The sequence below is a fragment of the Diuraphis noxia genome, unplaced genomic scaffold (genome assembly GCF_037042655.1).
Source record: "Diuraphis noxia isolate RWA-SAM2 unplaced genomic scaffold, SU_Dnox_SAM2 contig0001, whole genome shotgun sequence".
NCBI classification, from domain to species: Eukaryota; Metazoa; Arthropoda; class Insecta; order Hemiptera; family Aphididae; genus Diuraphis; species Diuraphis noxia.
The window spans coordinates 98,059,018-98,078,015 of NW_028301711.1; the positions used below are offsets into that span (position 1 = coordinate 98,059,018).

Consider the following 18,998-nt stretch of genomic DNA (forward strand, 5'->3'; position numbering starts at 1 on the left):
CCACTCTTATTAGTGAAAAAGAAGGCAGACGCGTCAGGGAAGGAAAAGTTTCGAGTAGTTATAGATTTCAGGGCATTAAATAATGTTACCTTAAACGAATTTCACCCTTTACCGAATATCACAGAGATTCTAGACCAACTAGGTCAATGTCAGCTTTTCACTCTACTCGACCTTCGAGCGGGATACCATCAGGTACCTTTAGCAAAAGATTCTAGAGAGCTTACGGCCTTTTCAACAGGTCAAGGTCATTACGATTTTAAGCGATTAGTGATGGGATTGGCGTCAGCACCCAGTACGTTCGCACGTATGATGGCAAACGTTTTATCGGGACTAATTGGAGTAAAGTGTTTAGTTTATTTAGATGACATAATAATATACGCGAAAAACTTAAGTGACCATAACAGTAATTAATTAGCGTATTCGAAAGATTACGTATACATAATCTAAAAATAGAACCAGACAAATGTGAATTTCTAAAACGAGAATGCCTGTTCCTAGGACATATAATCTCGGAACATGGAATTAAACCAGACCCAAAAAAAGTTACTGCAGTTCTAGATTTTCCAATACCAAAGAATGTAAAACAAATAAAAAGTTTTCTAGGACTTAGTGGATATTACCGGAAGTTTATAGAAAATTATAGTTCGATAGCTAGACCGATGACTAGGTTGTTAAAGAAAGATGTAAAGTTCGATTGGGACGATGATTGTCAACAAGCGTTTGATAAATTAAAAACATTACTTTGTTCAGAACCAATTTTGCAATACCCAGATTTTACGAAAGAATTTATACTTACGACCGACGCAAGTGGGAAAGCGCTAGGAGCAATATTATCACAGGGAAAGATAGGGAGCGATCTACCTATATCATACGCGTCTAGGACGTTGAGTCAGTCGGAAGCGAATTATTCAACAACGGAATAAGAATGTTTGGCAATTATATTTGGGGTTAAACATTTCAGACCATATCTCTACGGTAGAAAGTTCACGATTCTTACAGATCATCGACCATTATCTTAGTTGTTTAACTTAAAAGATCCTTTATCCAAATTAGCACGGTGGAGAATCGAATTGGAACAATATACATATGAAATTAGGTATAAACCAGGTGTACAAAACGCGAATGTAGACGCGTTAAGTCGGATGTATAATATTAAAGAAATAAAAGATGAAAGTTACGCAAACTTTCTTGAAAAATCGGAAACTATGATAATAACCAATAGAAACGTGAAAGAGGTACACGGTGAACTAATAGAGTCACCAAATGAATACAATATAGTGTCAGAAATAGAAAAGTATTATAATTTTAGGTCAGGAATAAATTACGAACTAAAACAAAGATTCGGAAAGGATAAAACGCTAAAATCGAATAAGGATATCGGGGGCGTTGTAAAATTTAAAACGGACGATAGATATATAATATTTTTGATAACAAAAAGTAAACAAAAGCAATTAGCGACGTATGAAAATATGCATCTCGCATTATTGAATTTAAAATATTTCTGCGAAAAACATTCATTAACTAAGTTAGCTATGAACCAGTTAGGGCGGAAAGACGGTTTAGATTGGGCAAAAATTCGATCTATGATACGACATGTATTTCGTAACACAAACATCGAGATAATAATCTGTACTAAATTAGAATACAGTAAGGAAGAAAAATTAGTTATTTTTAAACAATTTCGCGATTCTTTACTAGGAGGTCACGCAGGAATACATAGAACATATAAAAAAATTAAACGGCAATTTAACTGGCCAAATTTAAAGCAGGAAGTAAAAGATTACATAAAAGGTTGTGCTTCATGTCAGGCGAATAAAACTACTAACAAACATCATAGAAGTCCCATGGTAATCACTACGACAAGTTCTAAACCATTCGAAAAATTATTTATGGACATTGTAGGACCATTAATAGAAACTGAGTCAGGTTTCAAGTACATACTTACTTTTCAAGACGATTTGACAAAATATTCGTTGGGAGTCCCGTTACATGACCACACGGCGAATACGGTAGCGAAAGAATTTGTTACTAAGTTCGTATGCGTGCATGGAATACCTCAAACGATTTTAACAGATCAGGGCACTGATTTTCTTAGCAAAATCTTTTCCGAAGTATGTAAATTACTAAAGATTAAAAAAATAAATACAAGTCCTTATCATCCACAAACCAACGGTAGTTTAGAAAGGTCACATAGAACTTTAGCCGAATATCTAAGACATTACGTAGATAAAGATTTAAATAATTGGGATCAGTTACTGCCTTACGCACTATTCGTATATAACTCGACAGAACACACCGCAACTAATTACCAACCGTATGCGTTGTTATATGGAAGAGATGTAGATATACCAGTAAAATTAAAATGTAATCCAGAACCTAGGTATAATTATGACGATTATGTATTCGATCTAAAACAGAAAATGCAAGAGTCGCATAAAATCGCGAGAGAAAGGTTAATACAAAAGAAGATAAAATCTAAAAATCATTATGATAAAAAGGTTCACAGTGAGGACTTAAGGATAAAAGATCTAATATTACTTAAAGATAAAACCCAAAAGAATAAATTAAGCGCGTTATGGAAAGGACCATATGAAATTCTAGAAGTACTAGATAGTGAAAACGTGGTAATAGCGCGAGGTAGACAGCAGTTCACCGTGCATAAGAACGATGTAAAGAAATACTATGAGACCATGGTATAAAGTAAATATAAAAAAAAAATAGATAGTTAAATATTGTATAAAGGGAAAAATGGTAGACATAAGTAATAATAGAGTAGTACGCAATTAGTGAAATTAGGTATAGATATAAGTATTAAATAAGTGAAGAAATGGAATAATAATAAAAAGAAGATATTTGCATAAATAAATAGGTATAAACCCAAAATAGTAAGAAGAGAAATTAAACGTATTTTTAGATGTAAGGAAGTGTTGAGAGATACTTGTTTAGGACAGTTAGAGTGAAGTTTAAACACCGAATTAAATAATTTAGATAAGGAATATATAGAGGAATATTTAGCACATGGGGATAAAATTAATATAATCGTACTATGGAACGGACATTCGGATGTAAGAGTATTACATAAATTAAAAATAGACCAGGTTCCGGTTCTTAACATTACTTGTTACGACACGAGGTTCGACCAAAATTTCAGTATAAGGTTAGAAAAACTAGCAAATAAAGAGATAATATTCGAAACCGATATCGGAAAGTTCGATAAAATAGGGAGATTACTGAACCTCCAAGAAACGCATGATGTAGTTTGTAAAAAGACACATAATATAACACATGCCCATGATCCTTGGACTGATGTACAATTTACAAAATGTATATTTGACCACGTGATAAGAAAAATGGGGTATGATAATCTAATTAAACATTTTAGATAACTATAGGTAGATAATAGAAAACTATGGATGGACCGCTACGACTTGAGACCTATGCAAAAGAGTCGTAACGGATGTGTCCATAGGTTAGAATAGATAAAGAACACCGGAAACACCGGATAGTACCTATAAACTAGAATATATATATACACTTAAAACAAATAGAATGTATGGTTAAGGGAATTAAATTAAAGGGATAAGTTAGTAAGAGGAACTTTATTAATATTGTTATAAAGGAAAAAAAAAATAATGTAAACTATGGTTATGGGAAAATATTATTATTAGTATTATAGGCGTCGTGCAGATAATAGTCAATCGACACTAGCGCGCATAGTGGACAAAAATATAAGTTTTGGAGGGCTATTATTTGTTGTTGTTAAGTGCCTACAATGCTATTTTTATTACTATTTTTTGTATTTGGATGCAATTATTTTTAACAAAATATCGAAAAATAATAACTTTTAATTATGACCGGTGATATAATAATTTATTCGGGATTTAAAAATATTAATATTGGTGAATTTTCGGAAAACGTCAAATTCAAAGTGAAAAAATTGGTTGAAAGTAATCACGTTTTCAATGTTAAAGAAATCGCTTCAAAATACATTTGCTTAATTAGTAGCTATGTTATAAGACAAACGTCTGTTACACTAGATCCATATCTGGTTAAATTAGAGGTAAGTTAACTATTATAATACTTATAAATAATATTATAGCAATATTGCAATACAATGACAACATATTATATTTTAAAACTATACTCATAATAGGTAAATGCTACTAACAGAAATGTTGTAAGTGCATCTTGTCAATGCCCTGCTGGTCTAGGAGAAAAGTGTAAACATATTTTTGCATTGACACACTATATTAATATTGAAGATGGTCATTCAAAAACAAGTCAACATTGTGAGTGGAGTGCACCCAAAATATCAAAAGCTGGAAAAGATTTGTATTGCAAAGGAAAAAGAATTGAAGAATTATTTCCTCCAAAAAATCCTTCTGCCACTTTTATTGTGACAAATAATATTCCTGACTTTCAAGTACCTTCTTTATTTAGTGTGATGTATAATGAAGAAAAAAAAACTGAATGTGAAAGAACAGTTATAACTGTTGTTAATGAACTTTTAGAAAATGTATTTAAATCATTAGAATTTGAAAAATGTGCTTTCCTAGTTAATAGTATTTTAGATAATCAGAAAAAAGAAAATTTAACATTCAATTTTATTTTTGAAAACCAATTACAAATAACTTTTTATGAAAATAATATTAACATTACTAACATTCAATTTTCTTATATTTTTCAATCTACAATTCAACAATCAAATTCTACAATATGGTTTATTGAAAGATCATTAAGATTAACAGCTAGTAAAGCACATTTGATTAAAATAAGATTAAAAAATTTTGAAAAATTGGTAGATGATTTAATAATACAAAAACCTATGTACGGAAGGGGTCTTACAAATGTTAAATATGGTACTAAAAATGAAAAAATAGCTTTACAAAAGTATATACATTTATACAAATATGAAGTAATTGGCAGTGGTTTGGTTATTCATATTTTAACTCCTTGGCTATGTGCAAGTCCTGACGGAATTATACTGTCTAATAAAAAAGCATTTAAAGTATTAGAAATAAAATGCCCAATATCATGTCAAAATAAACCAATTGTTGATGAAACAGGAAACTTAAATTTAAGTTATTTAATTAGAGGCAGTAATAATATTATTGAATTAAAAAAGAGCCACATTTATTTTACTCAATGTCAAATATTAATGTATTGCTGTGGTCTTAACTTTTGTGATTTCTTTATTTATTCTGAAAATTTTAATTCATTATTGATAGTAGTTAACGGGGATGATATTTTTTTAAAAAATACTATACAGAAATTAGGAGATTTTTATTTCAAATTCTATTTAAAAAAATGTATTTTGAATTTTGGTTTATAACTTTATTCTATGCATTAATTAAGAGTTATTATTATTTTATTTTACATTACCTTATGATTATTATTTCTTAGTTTTAAAAAAATATTATTTTATTGTAATTGTTAGTTGTTACCTACAGTATCGTAAGAAACTAAAGAAAGTTGTTATTGTTTTTCAAAATGTCATTCAACAAGGTATGATTTTAATGTTTCTATTTATATTATTACATTATTTTTATAAAGTACCTATGTTAATTAATCACTTAGATTATTATGATCTATTAAATATATAACATGGTGTTTACACATAGTAGTATTTATTTAAACATAATATCTTATATATATAAAATAAAAATAAAATTATTATAACAAGAACATATCACTTAAGTAAAAGTGTTTACAAAATATAAAGGATTAAAGTGGTGCCTTAATTGTAGGTGGTTGCAGATTTGTCATAACACAACATAAAAATATGATCTTATCAATACACTCTAATAACTCTGTAGGTATTTTTTGTAATATATTATAAATTAGTAACTACGATTCATATTTCGTATTTTACTACGCTAGTACGCTACTACAACCATTGAGCCATAGTGATTGCAATGATAAATAATAGTATTACCCTCCAAAACTTATAGAATAGTCCACGGGGCGCGCTGCATTACAACTTGCACGATGCCTATAGGACAATTATGTTAATCAAATAAATAAACAATTAATGGAATATACATGTACTACTAACACAATCTTTATTATTATATAAGTACAAACAAAAAAAAAATATATTATTAAGATAACTATTAACCAAAACTATATCATATTATATAAAACATTATTATTATTGTAATCTAATTATTGTAAATGCGATAAGCATATAGCTATATTCATACATTATAATCAGTGCATGTAAAACTATGAAATTGTAAGAACTTGTAAAACATATAACATTTGAATTTGTACACAAGCTAAAGCTTGTAAATGTAAAAATGTAAAGTAACTGTTACAGATACTATTTAAAGATTTCTGTCTTGAGGAGAGAAACCTTTTTTTTAGGGGGGAGGTGCTATGTACTGACGTCCCGCTGAGACATCTAAACACGCATATACACGTAGATATGTATAAGTGACCCTGGGGCGTATGATTTCGCCAACCAATTCTATTGTGTAGGACATCAATAGTTATATCGAACGCCAAACTTCTAGCCTTTCCAAAATATTACTATAGTAATTAGATATACGAAATATTAAATATGAAATCGTAGTATTGACAGGCATAACTAGAGATATGATGAATGTCGTCGGGTTATTGAGATTACGTACCGCGAATAACCAGGATGTGGACCGACCGGTCGCATGGGCGTGGGAAGCTGCGATATTAAAATAATACACGCGTACGCTTTTGCACGACTCGGCCATGGACACATACGTATCTTATCGATAGGAGAGGAAATGCAGAGAGTAGGACTATCTGGACTATATAGGAGAGCCCCGACTAGACCCAATTCAGACGTGAGCCACCAGAGTCAGAACAAGCACCTTCACGCCAGACACCAGTCCAATTTAATTATTCGGACTTAGAATATTTTGCAACCAAATCATTTTGTGCAGTAAAAGTGTTTTATTTACATAGTAATCAAATAAATATCTAATAAATATCTAATTACAAATTAAGTTGTTATACTTTTTACACCCAATCCATCTACCTCAACACCAGTCGTTTGTCCTCATGTATGCTGGGACGCTACACGAGGTAGGAAGGGGAGATCGTTATGTAGGTCATGCAGCTCTTTCGGATATGTCACATCCACCTCATACACTCGCCCTATGGGGGAGGTCTCATACAAATCATTAAGTCCGTTCAACGTGGGTTCAACTGTACGGCATGTACTGGGACATTGCCCACCCGTACAAGTTGTTACCTATAAAAAAAAAAAAAATATTAATTAGTTTTGAAAAATAATATATATATATACAGGGTGATTCTTTTATCAAACAACACTTATATGGTGTTTGTTTGTAAATCCCACCTAACATACACCTATAACACACAAACACCACCCAACTTTGGGAGGCTATATCTTGTAAACGAATTGACGAAAAATGAAAATTTAAACGTGAAAATTCATTGAAAAAATAGCCTTTTTAGTTTATCAAGTTTTAAGTATAGGTTGTCATTTGAAAATCAAAAGTTGATAATGGTTAACCTGATAAATATAAGGGTGAGAATATTTAAAAAATATTTAGTTCTAGAACAAGATGGTTCCAAAATTTTGAAAAAATTCAATAGTTTTTGAAATAATGAGTCTTGTTTGATAAAAGAATCACCCTGTATATACTCACAGTCCTGATATACTATCCACGATTTCTCCTTCGTTTCGTCATATCCCGGGGTCTTGTCATTATTCGCCTTTCCATACCGTTTGCTCGCTTGTACTAGTCCACCACGTATACCTATAAAAATTAATAAGATTATTATCATACTCGTATGTACATTTTTTAAAATAAAAATAATATACTGACCATTCTCAAACATCAATAACATGTCGTACTCGTGCAGCTACTGTAGCTTTTGCCCCGTGAACTTCAGCATCGCATCGAAACTAAGTCCAGGGGCGGTAAAATAATGTGCGGCGTCCAGGTGGTACGCCCTCATACACACGTCGCGGAAGTTCTCAAAAACGTCCGCCAGCAGTAACACATCAATTTTTAAGTATAAATCCAAATAATCTCCGAGCGTCTCACCACAGTCGAATTGGTCCCAGACCGCCTTCGCGTGTTCGTAATCTTCCTCATTTATCACAGTCTCCGTCAATGTACTATAAAAATCCCTCTTGCGCGGCAATCTCGTCTCTTCCAACCGCTCCCAACTATCCGTGTACCCGTACGGGTATATACCCTTACGAGTCACGAGCGGCATATCTTCGGTGACAAAATGTTTAGCTGTCTCACGGAAGTTCTCAAGTTCAGGTGTAACCAAATTTTCAGCCAGGGACGACAAACTCGACGCCATAAACCTGAACGTGTCGATAAACCGAATAGTGAAGGTACTACTTATATATTTCGAGAAAGATATAAATTTCTCTTCACTGTTCGGAATAACGTTGATAGTCTTAGTATCATAACCAAGTTCAGTGACTATGAGGTGCGAGTCGTAGTTTGAGAGATTATGAAAAAATACGGGTACAAATTTAGGCTGTTGTAACTCCAAGTTACACCTCGAACACAAGGTCTGCCTAAATTTGTCCGTCAGATGGTCATGATCCCTAACCTTATCGCCCCCGGTTAAACTGCATTTGCATAAATTACACTCCTTACACTCTTGGTGTGTTTTTTCTTCGCCCTCAGTCATGATTCTAGGTATATTTGTCTTCATCAGACCTTCGATTTTCCTGGCCACCTCAACTATCGTCTCCACAAAATGTCTCGCCACGTCCGTCTTGTTTTCATTACCTCTATAGATTACTGGCCCCGTCGGTATCTCGTACTCCGCCAACAGTTCCGTTAATAAAATATATACAAAGTATTTACAATTTATTTATAAAATTATTTAGATATATGACAAAGAAGCTCTCTCATCAATTCTTTTTCCTCATCGTTCCATTTCTGTCCTCCATCATCTACCTCATCTTCAAGCTCCGACCATTCAAGTTCATCTCCCCTGTAAAATTAAAAATATTAGTAAAATAATTTAAATATATATATATATTTGTAATAACTTACTCTATACTATAATGTCCATGTGCTAATGTATGTATTTTGTCATCCAGCACCACTCGTTTGTCATCATAGCTATTATATGTTAACTTTTTAGTTTTTATTGTCATTAGTTGGTGGTTGAATGACCGTATTGACACATTATCTCTATATAACTCCAGTCCAACTTCTCCAAACAAACACTTCTTGTGGTCCTCCAATGTCATGTGGTTTTTAACCACATGTTGTCGTATCCCCTTTGCTTCGATTTTTTCCACTCCAACTCTGTCCTCCGGTCCGCCATACACGTTAAACGCATACGATTTTGCCCTCAAAGCACAAAATTCTGTCACCAAATTGCCATCGACTTCATCAGAAAAGAATCCCGGACTCTTCTTCCTATCTGCCACATCACACGGATGGTCACTGGGCAGGTTAGCAGTGTCCATCCTATCCAACAAGTTGCTGTTAGCCGCCAAGTCTACATAAAAATCATCCGTCTGAATATGATATACCAATGAATCTAAAAAAAAAAAAATGTTAAATTAATATATTATATACATGTGATTATTTTAATTATATTTACTTGTGTACATAAGTTTAATTCTCTATAGTGTTTCTTCATAACGTCGTAATGGTACTCGTACATTTTCGTCTTGGATATGTCCAGCACTGCAAATCCTGTAAAAAATAAATGTGTTAGTAAATGTATGATAAAAGTAGGTAGTAAAAAGTATATTTAGCAATATATATATATATAGGTTTGTCAAATTTAATAATTTTGTTCCCCAGGGCGACAGCGTTCAGGTCCTCATTGTAATTAGTACAGTGTTTAAATGTACTCTTATTAATTAATTTCTGCAGCCTCCTTTCACATGACACCAACTCCATCTTCATCTCTTTACGTTTAGACTGCATAGTTTTCCCTGTAAAAATTAAACATATCAGTAAAAATGTTTATATATAATAAATAAAGTAACATACCGAATACACATATAAATTGTTTAATACATATACGTAGTATCCTATTATCAACATTAATTCCATCTTTTACCAATTCTATTGCTTCATTGATAAAAAAATTTAAAAAGTCATCTATAGACTGGTTTTGTAAGTGTACTAAAATATAAACCAATAGCAAAATCCAATTTAGATAAAAAAGGAACATTTATAATTGATTCTCCCGCCAAAGCATTTTTACTTAACGTAAAATGCCATAATTCCCGTGTAGGATGTAATACGTGCACAATAGAGGGTGAGCATAGAGATCATAGAATGTCATTATTGGGAAGTCATTATATTCCCCTTTAGAACGTTTGCCAAATGATATGATAAAAGCAGTACCTATTGACTAAATGCATGCTGTTTGTCTTGGAACTATGAAACGCTTATTAAAATTTTGGGTGCGGGGTAAGCAATCAGTGAGGATCCCCAAAGAAAAATGTGACGATGCAGATAAAGAATTAAACAATTTAAAATAATACATAATGCCCCATGGTGTTGGGGTGGTCCCGCGCCTGTCGTCGTAGTAGTAGTAGTAGTCGGAAATATAAATGTACATTTATATTTCGGGCAAGCACCAAGCTCGATTTTTTATCGACACATGTATATAGATATAATCATTATTACTACACACTACTATAATAGGTTGTATAAGTTCTGTATTATGTCAGTATGTTTCCTAACGGCGGTATTACTTGGTTCGGTAGTGATTTCACTGGTCCTGGTAATCGTGTAGTTGATACCAATAACAAATTTAATGCAATTAATTTACCCTACGACAAATCAAGACTGGATTACACTTGAACACGACGTGGAATATAATAATTTGTCTACGCAAAAAGATATAGATATAAATGATGTACGTAAATCTGATTTAAAGGCTATTATTAAAAGTGAGAACGTATGGGCGCATGTCAACTTCTTAGGCGACGTAGCAACTCAAGTTGGATTAATATTAAAGCGAACATTTGAAGATAGCATTCATTACAATATATATCCACGTTATAACGAAAACGCAAAATATATTGATTGTTCTCGCGTAACCATTAAAATACGGTTTTACGCCACTACTATGATAATATGTATTAAAATCAAATATGTTCCAACCACGTAAAATTAGACACCAATTTCTTAACGCTACACGGACACGCCTATCATTTTCTTCGAGTTTATTTAGCACGGGGTTATAAACAAATTCATCGATATTTACAAAAGCATCGGGTGGACATGTTGGATAATATTTTAATAAATCTTCAATATTCATTGGAAGCTGCTGTTCGCTGTCGACTCCGTTTCGCGATTTGGTTGTTTCGACACGTCGTCCAATATGCCCCCTGCTAACCTCATTGCCTCTGCGTAATGCGGACTTTGTTCCGAAAACGTCCCAAGGGCCCGTGTCGAGGCATGTTTCCACCAGTCCTTTTGAATATATTGAATTTTGTGTTGACTGTTGAAAAATAATAAAATTAAATAAAAATTGATAACACTAATTTAATTTTTATACTTACGGAAAGATTTCTAACTTGATTATATAGTCCTTCATCGGCACTTGGGAAACACATTTTTTTTGGGATGCGCCCGTTTGTACAAAAATATCGCACAACGGACGTCCAGTCGTTACTTCCGAGGTTGTACGCATAAACCCGTCTTCGAATGTGTTTACGTCTATATTTTCGGTAATCTGGACAGCGTTGGAGCCATGAACACCGGCAAGCTTGGTTTGCCTGATGACAGGCGTGGGCGACGTGGACGTGGTCATCATGTTCTGCGACAATAACGAATGGGAGGACGCGATAGAACTCGATGTATCTAAATAAAAATAATATATTTAACAAAATAAATTTTTAATACTTATTTACTATTTTACCTGCATATGTCATCAACGAATCGTATAACTCCACAGCGTCCAGGTGGCACAACAACATCGGAGACGTAGCATACATTTCGGTGCCAAGGGTAATTAACCTAAAATGATTCATCATCAGATTCGCAATGATGGCAAATATAACTATCCACACCGGTTGTACAGTCTTTATGGGACCATTTTTTACATTTAACACATGATACCCACTGTTCATTGGCCCGACTAGATGAATAAGATTCACAGCAAACTAGACAAATTGCATCTTCATCGTCACTTGAGCTTGATATACCTTTTCTTTTCTTAGAATTCTTATTTTTTGTTCGTTTCTTCTTTTTTGTTTTAAACAATTTTTTTTTAACATTTTTATTATTGCATGTTTTTTGTACTTGACACTTTTTTTTTTGCTTCAAGCATGTCCTTTTCTGGAGTATCAGTCAAAATTGCCGTACACCTTTTTCTTGGATGTGGTCTTCCTTGTTTTCTAGCACCAGCTTTAGGCAGTGGTCTTATATCTTCAGAGGATTTTTGTATTAATATTTCATTTTGAGTATTTGAAATAGAAGCTTCTGCTGGTATTGACACTACAATATTTTCAACACTTCTATCCAAGGGCTTTAATTTGTGAGAACAATGAGGGGGAAATGATAGAATTGTAATTCCATTATCTTTAGAGTAATTTAGGCCTTCAATAGATAAATGTGAGTCGTGATTGTCGTGAATACGGGGTAAAGTATTACTACAGGCATGTGAAATTTGTGGAGCTCTCGGAACTTTAATGCCAATACCCAAGAATACCAAATTAGATGTATTGACAGACTATTTGCTGCACATCGATCCGGCGACAATCAGTGACGCTATACCAACAAGAAAGCCGTGTTTTGTAGCCCAACTGACACTTAATGCAACTGAACAGCTGGCAAGGGGATGGTTAAGAGCATCAGCTTTACCGGAGTAGTTTTATCCTGATGTCTACAGACCAAAGGCAATCATATCAAAAGAGAAATATAAATCAAGCCGTAGATTAAGTTTTTTTTTAACTTGTATTATATAATATTTGAAAAAATAAAAAAAATTCATTAAAATATCATTTATTATTACAAATCTTCATCCGATGATATGTTTGGAGAAAACACTTCTGACATTTCTTCGTCGTCACTACTATAAATAATTTAGATGTTAGAAAAAAAAAAATATTATAATAATATAAAACTCACGAAATAAAAAAATGTTGTTGTTGTGTATTTTCTGTTTGGGCATTAGCGTCGGCTATAATCTGCTCTATCATCCAGAAAACATGGTCTAAATCGATTGGTGGTGGCGGTATGATTGGTTCAATACTAAACATCAAATATGGTTAATGAAATAATAGTAATAATAATAACAATGATAATATTAAACTTACGGCTGAAATAAGAAAGGAATATTGAATTCATTTTGAGGACGATTGCGACGATCGAATCTTAGTGTATTTATGAAAAAATTTAAAAATATCACTTTGAAATTAAACATCTTTTAATAACACAAAACCTTTTTAGTACAAATTACGACTTATACTGATTTAATAAGATAATGTTTCATTATTTTTAATTCATATTGAAATGGGAGGGATTTTAAGTGTTGGATATTAAAAAAAAAAAAAATGATAGCAGCTTCTTTGTCTACCTGGTGCACGTGTCGAATTGCAATTTTGAGTGTGCCAAAATATCTCGGTGGCATACTGTCACCCACACAAAGTCACAAATGCCTGCACACAATGCCGGCATGGACTTTGTGTCACCCACACACACACCCCGTGTAATAAAATAATGTAGACAAACATGGTCACTACAGTCATGTTAATCGAATCCACGGTACTGAGTATATGCATCATTTGCGTTCATCGTGAATACTTTTCATGTGCCTAATAATTTTTTATACACATTAAAAAATTTCAACGTTTCCAAGATTTTTTTTAAAATGTCGTACAACAGTCAAGCATCTGATATAAACACACCTAACGTTTCAGTGGGCTTCATTGACTTTTTAGCGAATGGAGAGTTTGATGAAATGGCAAGTTTATTTATACATACGATATTATATATCTATATAAATCTATGTATATTTTTTAGCTATCAAATACACCGAGACGTGTGTTTTATGAACATTTATTAAGCCAGGAAGACAATATTTCTGTTGCCGAAGTTAGTATGACAAAATATTATTGTAGTACTTACCAACTTTATATTATGCTGTTTTAGGTTAGAAACGACGCTAGGCATAAATCTGACGATTGTGTTGGCCAACAACAAACAAACGGTATTATGTTCATTTTATTATTGTTTTATGCATTGAGTATACAAAATATGTACTATTATCATAGATAAACAAAATGATATCGACTTTTGGGGCTGTGAAGAGGCTGATGATATTTGTCTTGAAGCACTGGAAAGATTTGTCTGGGGTGAAGAATACGCAAATGATGAAAAATTACTACTAAAAGCTTGTATTGAATCTAATACCTAACACCTATTATATATTAATTGTTAAATAAAAAATTCATTATAATAAAAAAACTATACATATATATAACATGATTTATTAATCTATCAATTTTACATTAGAAAAATATATATTATATATTTGGTAACGGTCCAATATGCGACCTACACACTGATTTACGGTCCAATATGCGACCTACACACTGATTTACGGTCCAATATGCGACCTACGCACTGATGGTTCAATACGTGTAAAATACAAATAATTTTAATTTTTAACTAACCTTTTTTTCATTCCACTTCTCAGTGTCGTCAATAACTATATGTATTGTTTCAGTCTGTATTGTTATGAAACGTATTTTTCATATCAGTCAAAAATGCATCAAAAATGGTTTTTGGATTTTGACACGATCTCCACCACTCTTCTTGGAGTTGTCGATCTAGTAAAGGAGACGCCCCATTTTTTTTTATATTATATTTGGATTTCATAATTCTCCATAAGCCTTCAATTTGTTGAGTGTGTGCTCCTGTTTCCGGGTCAATAAAAAATTCTGAATGGTTAACTGTTTGATGAATATATCCATGATGATTTAATGTTGAGTACGCTCTCCATTGGTCACTATAAATTGTCGTTCCAGTTTTTATTTCATTTTTAATAATTTGTAAAAGAGTTTCTCGGTCCCGTTTTTCTACTATAAAAAATCGCCGTTCTAATAATAAGTCTGGCCGTTTCCAACAAATTCCAAATACCCATGGGCCTACTATACGATTCCCATAATTTTTATTTGTACGTACTATTTCATTTTCATCAGAATCTTCGTTGCTGGAATTACTTATTTCTCTTAATGGCTGATGGTCCCCACGCTGTAATCGACCACGGTTATACTTCCTTTTACCCTGAAAAAGGGATTCGTCAATTTGGACAGTACAACCAGGACCACCCATTTTCTCTCTTTTTGAAAAACAATATACTGGTATATCTCTGCATAAATTATACCAATCAATTATGGTGTTTTTGCTTCTTCCAGTCCAATTTACAGCTTGATTTATTGGAACTAAATTAACCCAGAACCAAATTATTTCCATTATTTCACATAATGATAGCTGACTATTACAACGGCCGTTAAGATCCGTGTATGTAAAAAAGTCACTATCTTTACGAATCGATTGGTAAGTTTGGCAACCCCGTTTTGTACATCGTAATGTTACAACTCTTTTCATAGTGCCATCAGAATTTCGTTTTTTACTACTTCTTAAATATTCCACAAGTTGGCCATTACATACGACACCGTCTTTCACCTTTATACATGTCATCGGATTATCAGCCAGTAATAGCCCTCGGTCTTTTAAATATTGAACACATACCACTTCATCTCTAATAATGTTCCTATATAGGTGACCAATAGTAGATGTCATGTTGAGTTTGAACATAAAAATTCACACGCACAAAATAAAACTCAAATAAAAAATCACAAAACGAGCGCTCGACACATACGAATGAAATCGGAACTGTACTAACTGAGGACAGTAAAGTATTATAAAAGATTGTAAGTAGGTATACCTATCGGAGAACAAAAATAAAATAAAATAGAATAAAATGCCCATAATGACAATTATCGCGATAAAGAAACCTGTAGATCAACTCAATCTTATCGGTAGGTCGAGGAACATTTGTAGGTCGCATATTGGACCGTTACCATATATTTTTGTAACCTTTTGCCTTAAACAAATATTGTACCTTTTCTTTCTCAAAAAAAAAAAAATAAATAAATAAAAAATAAAAAATAAAAACAAAAAATATATACGTATTTATAAATCTTCGTCGGATGACGGCGGCACCTATGGTGGGGCAGGGAGCGGTGGGATGTGGTGGCGGTGGGATGTAGTGGCGGTGTGATGTGGTGGCGGGGCGGGGAGCGGTGTACCGACGGCGGCACCTATGGCTGGGCAAGGAGCGGTGGGATGTGGTGGCGGTGGCGGTGGCGGTGGTTCCAGTAGTGGCTTTTTTACCCTACTTATTCAGATTTATAGTCGACTTTTCCTGGTAATAGTATGTCTCTAGTCGCGTAGCCTTTGCAAGTTTCGTTCGCAAATCTTTAAAAAAATACAATTTATTTAGGTAAAAACAACATTTTTAAACCGTTTAAAAAAAAAAAACGACAGTTGATTATAATATTTTATTGATTACACAATTAAGGAATAATCATATGATCACTACGATTCGTACAGTGATAAACAACGATGGACATAATACAATGCTATTGATGCAGTGTGTCCAACTTAAAACCTCGATTTTAAAAATTGACTTGGTCAACTTACCCCGGTACCCAACTAGCCCCTGTCTCCCCTACTAAGTATTGAGCGTTGTGAAAAAATTGTTTTGAGATACATTTATGGCCGGTTTCACCACCTAGAGTTAAAGTGCGAGTAATCGGTAACTCGGAGTTAGCGAGAAAAACGTATTTCACGACCTCGAGTTAGATGGTAACTCCAAGTTAATGAAAATCTTGACTCCCGGAATTTAACTCCTGATATTTCTAGGTAATAACGAGCTAAACTCTAGATTATCAATGTTATAGGTTAGGTTTTTTTTTCGTCAATGTTGTTGTTTTTGTCATGGTTTTTATAAACTTGATATTTTCTTTAAGCCTTTAATTTTTAACCGGCCTAATGAAAAAAAAATATGAATCACAGAGTATTATTTGATTATTATGAGGATGACGAGATCGACGAAGCGGTTATTGCATTGCAACGACGACCACGAATTTTTTATGAGCGAGTAAACTACTTGGAATTGTATGACAACCATGACTTTGTATGTAGATTTCGAATTTCTAAAGAAACGTTCCGAACTCTTTTGAGATTAATAGAAGCAGATATATCTCCGCCTTCTCAAAGGTTAGTAACTTTTAATTACAGTTAAAAATAGTGGCTATCAAAAAAAAACATTATCTCTATTCTGAATTTTTTTTCTTCCGTCTAAGATATTATGTTTTGTTTCAGGAACAGAGCTATATTAGCACCATGTAAATTATACATGATGCTGAGATACCTTGCAACAGGATCATTTTTATTAACTGTCGCAGACTTTACTGGTGTCAGTGAATCGTCAGCTTGTCGATACATTCATCAAGTTTGTAGAGCCATAGCAATTCATAGATCAAAATTCATTTATTTTCCAAAAAATGTTGTTGATATGAGAAAAGTTTTTAGTGGATTTTACAGCCTTAGTAATTTCCCTAAAGTGGTCGGAGCTGTGGATTGCACTCACATCAAAATTCAATCGCCAGGTAGACAAATAACTTATAAAATATATATGTTGTTATAAATTATATTGGCATTAATGTGTCCTGTCTCCTGTATGATTAAACAATGGTTTGTCATGAATAGTGAATATTGTAGGTGGAGATAATGCAGAAACATTTCGAAACAGGAAAGGTTATTTTTCCATCAATACACAATGTATTTGTAATCCGTGGCTTAAGATTATGGATATAGTGGCGCGATGGCCAGGGTCTTGCCATGATCAGATTATTTTTGACAACTCTTTAATCAAAAGTAAATTTGAAAATGATATTATAAAAGGATACCTATTAGGAGACGGCGGTTACGAAGTTAAGCCTTACCAATGACTCCTTTGCTGAATCCTACCACACGAAGCCAGCAGCTATACAATGAAAGCCAAATCAGGACAAGAAATGTTATTGAAAGGTAAATATTCCGTTGTATATTCATCATAAAAGTATTTTGGTAAAATTAATATAATAATATAATAGTATTATAATATATAATAAAATAAAATTGTTTATATTAAATTAAAAATATATTTTTATTGGGTACATATTAATAATACATATTCTTTATAAATACATTATACTTATAAATAAGTATACTTGCATATTATCATATAGTTCAGCAAACAATTTTATATTTTACCACACATCAAAGTTATTGTAGGTTTCAGTTTTTTGTTAACTGTTTTAATCACTGATTGTTTTCTTTCTTTTTTTTTTTGTCAGTATGTATTTGAGTATTTCTATTGGACTCTTTCTTTATTTTTTTTTTTATCCTGTACCGTTATTTATTAATGTATTTTTAGTTGTAATTGTCAAGCTGTAATTATTTTATATTGGTAGCTTTAAAATAATAAAAAAAAACCACACATCAAAAAAATCAATGTTTGAAAATAATTCCTAATTTTTGTTGAATTTATATTAATTTAAGACTACTTTTTCAAATTCAAATGATAAGTAAAATTATCACTAAATTTTCTCATTAACATACAAGCTTCTTTGAACAGAAAATAGAAAGTATTAAAATTCTAATTTAAAGTTATTTTGTTATACTTTTGCAGATGTTTTGGTGTTCTTAAACGAAGATTTCGTGAAGATTTATTGTCGCACTTTTCTTACGTACAACTTTTTTTAAATTCTTATACTTCAGCTGTAATTGTACAACAGTCCTTGGCACTCATAAACCGACGCTGTTGAACTCTGCAGCAAGTTGAGCCCAACAGGACTCTTTTTCCTTCCACATTATTGAGTCAGTCTTTTTATTTTCAATTACTTGTTCATATTTCTTAACTAGATCGACAAGTAATTCTTCTTCTGTTTTACAAAAATTAACATTTCTTTTGCGTTTTGTTTCCAT

The 18,998-nt window shown here is 32.6% G+C and overlaps 3 protein-coding genes and 2 pseudogenes across 4 annotated transcripts; 1 reads left to right on the forward strand and 4 right to left on the reverse strand.

Annotated features, from left to right (window-relative positions):
• The window catches only part of LOC149062623 (uncharacterized), a 512,259-nt pseudogene extending 493,261 nt beyond the window's left edge, over positions 1 to 18,998 (reverse strand).
• LOC149062654 (uncharacterized) lies at positions 6,975 to 9,166 on the reverse strand (annotated as a pseudogene). The gene is made up of 4 exons (XR_016189605.1): positions 9,033 to 9,166; positions 7,833 to 8,970; positions 7,653 to 7,763; positions 6,975 to 7,231 (listed from the first exon to the last, which is right to left on the reverse strand). The product of XR_016189605.1 is annotated as an uncharacterized LOC149062654 (transcript).
• On the reverse strand, positions 9,029 to 9,476 carry LOC149062655 (uncharacterized). The gene has a single exon (XM_089216817.1). It carries the CDS (start codon positions 9,452 to 9,454, stop codon positions 9,029 to 9,031), a length of 426 nt encoding a protein of 141 aa, XP_089072943.1. The 5' UTR covers positions 9,455 to 9,476.
• Positions 13,781 to 14,373, forward strand: LOC149062656 (uncharacterized). Its single transcript, XM_089217177.1, has 4 exons — positions 13,781 to 13,920; positions 13,980 to 14,051; positions 14,109 to 14,166; positions 14,231 to 14,373. Exons 1-4 carry the CDS (start codon positions 13,828 to 13,830, stop codon positions 14,371 to 14,373), a joined length of 366 nt encoding a protein of 121 aa, XP_089073303.1. The 5' UTR covers positions 13,781 to 13,827.
• On the reverse strand, positions 14,682 to 16,033 carry LOC149062657 (uncharacterized). Its single transcript, XM_089222042.1, has one exon. The coding sequence runs from the start codon at positions 15,777 to 15,779 to the stop codon at positions 14,682 to 14,684; it is 1,098 nt and encodes a 365-aa protein (XP_089078168.1). The 5' UTR covers positions 15,780 to 16,033.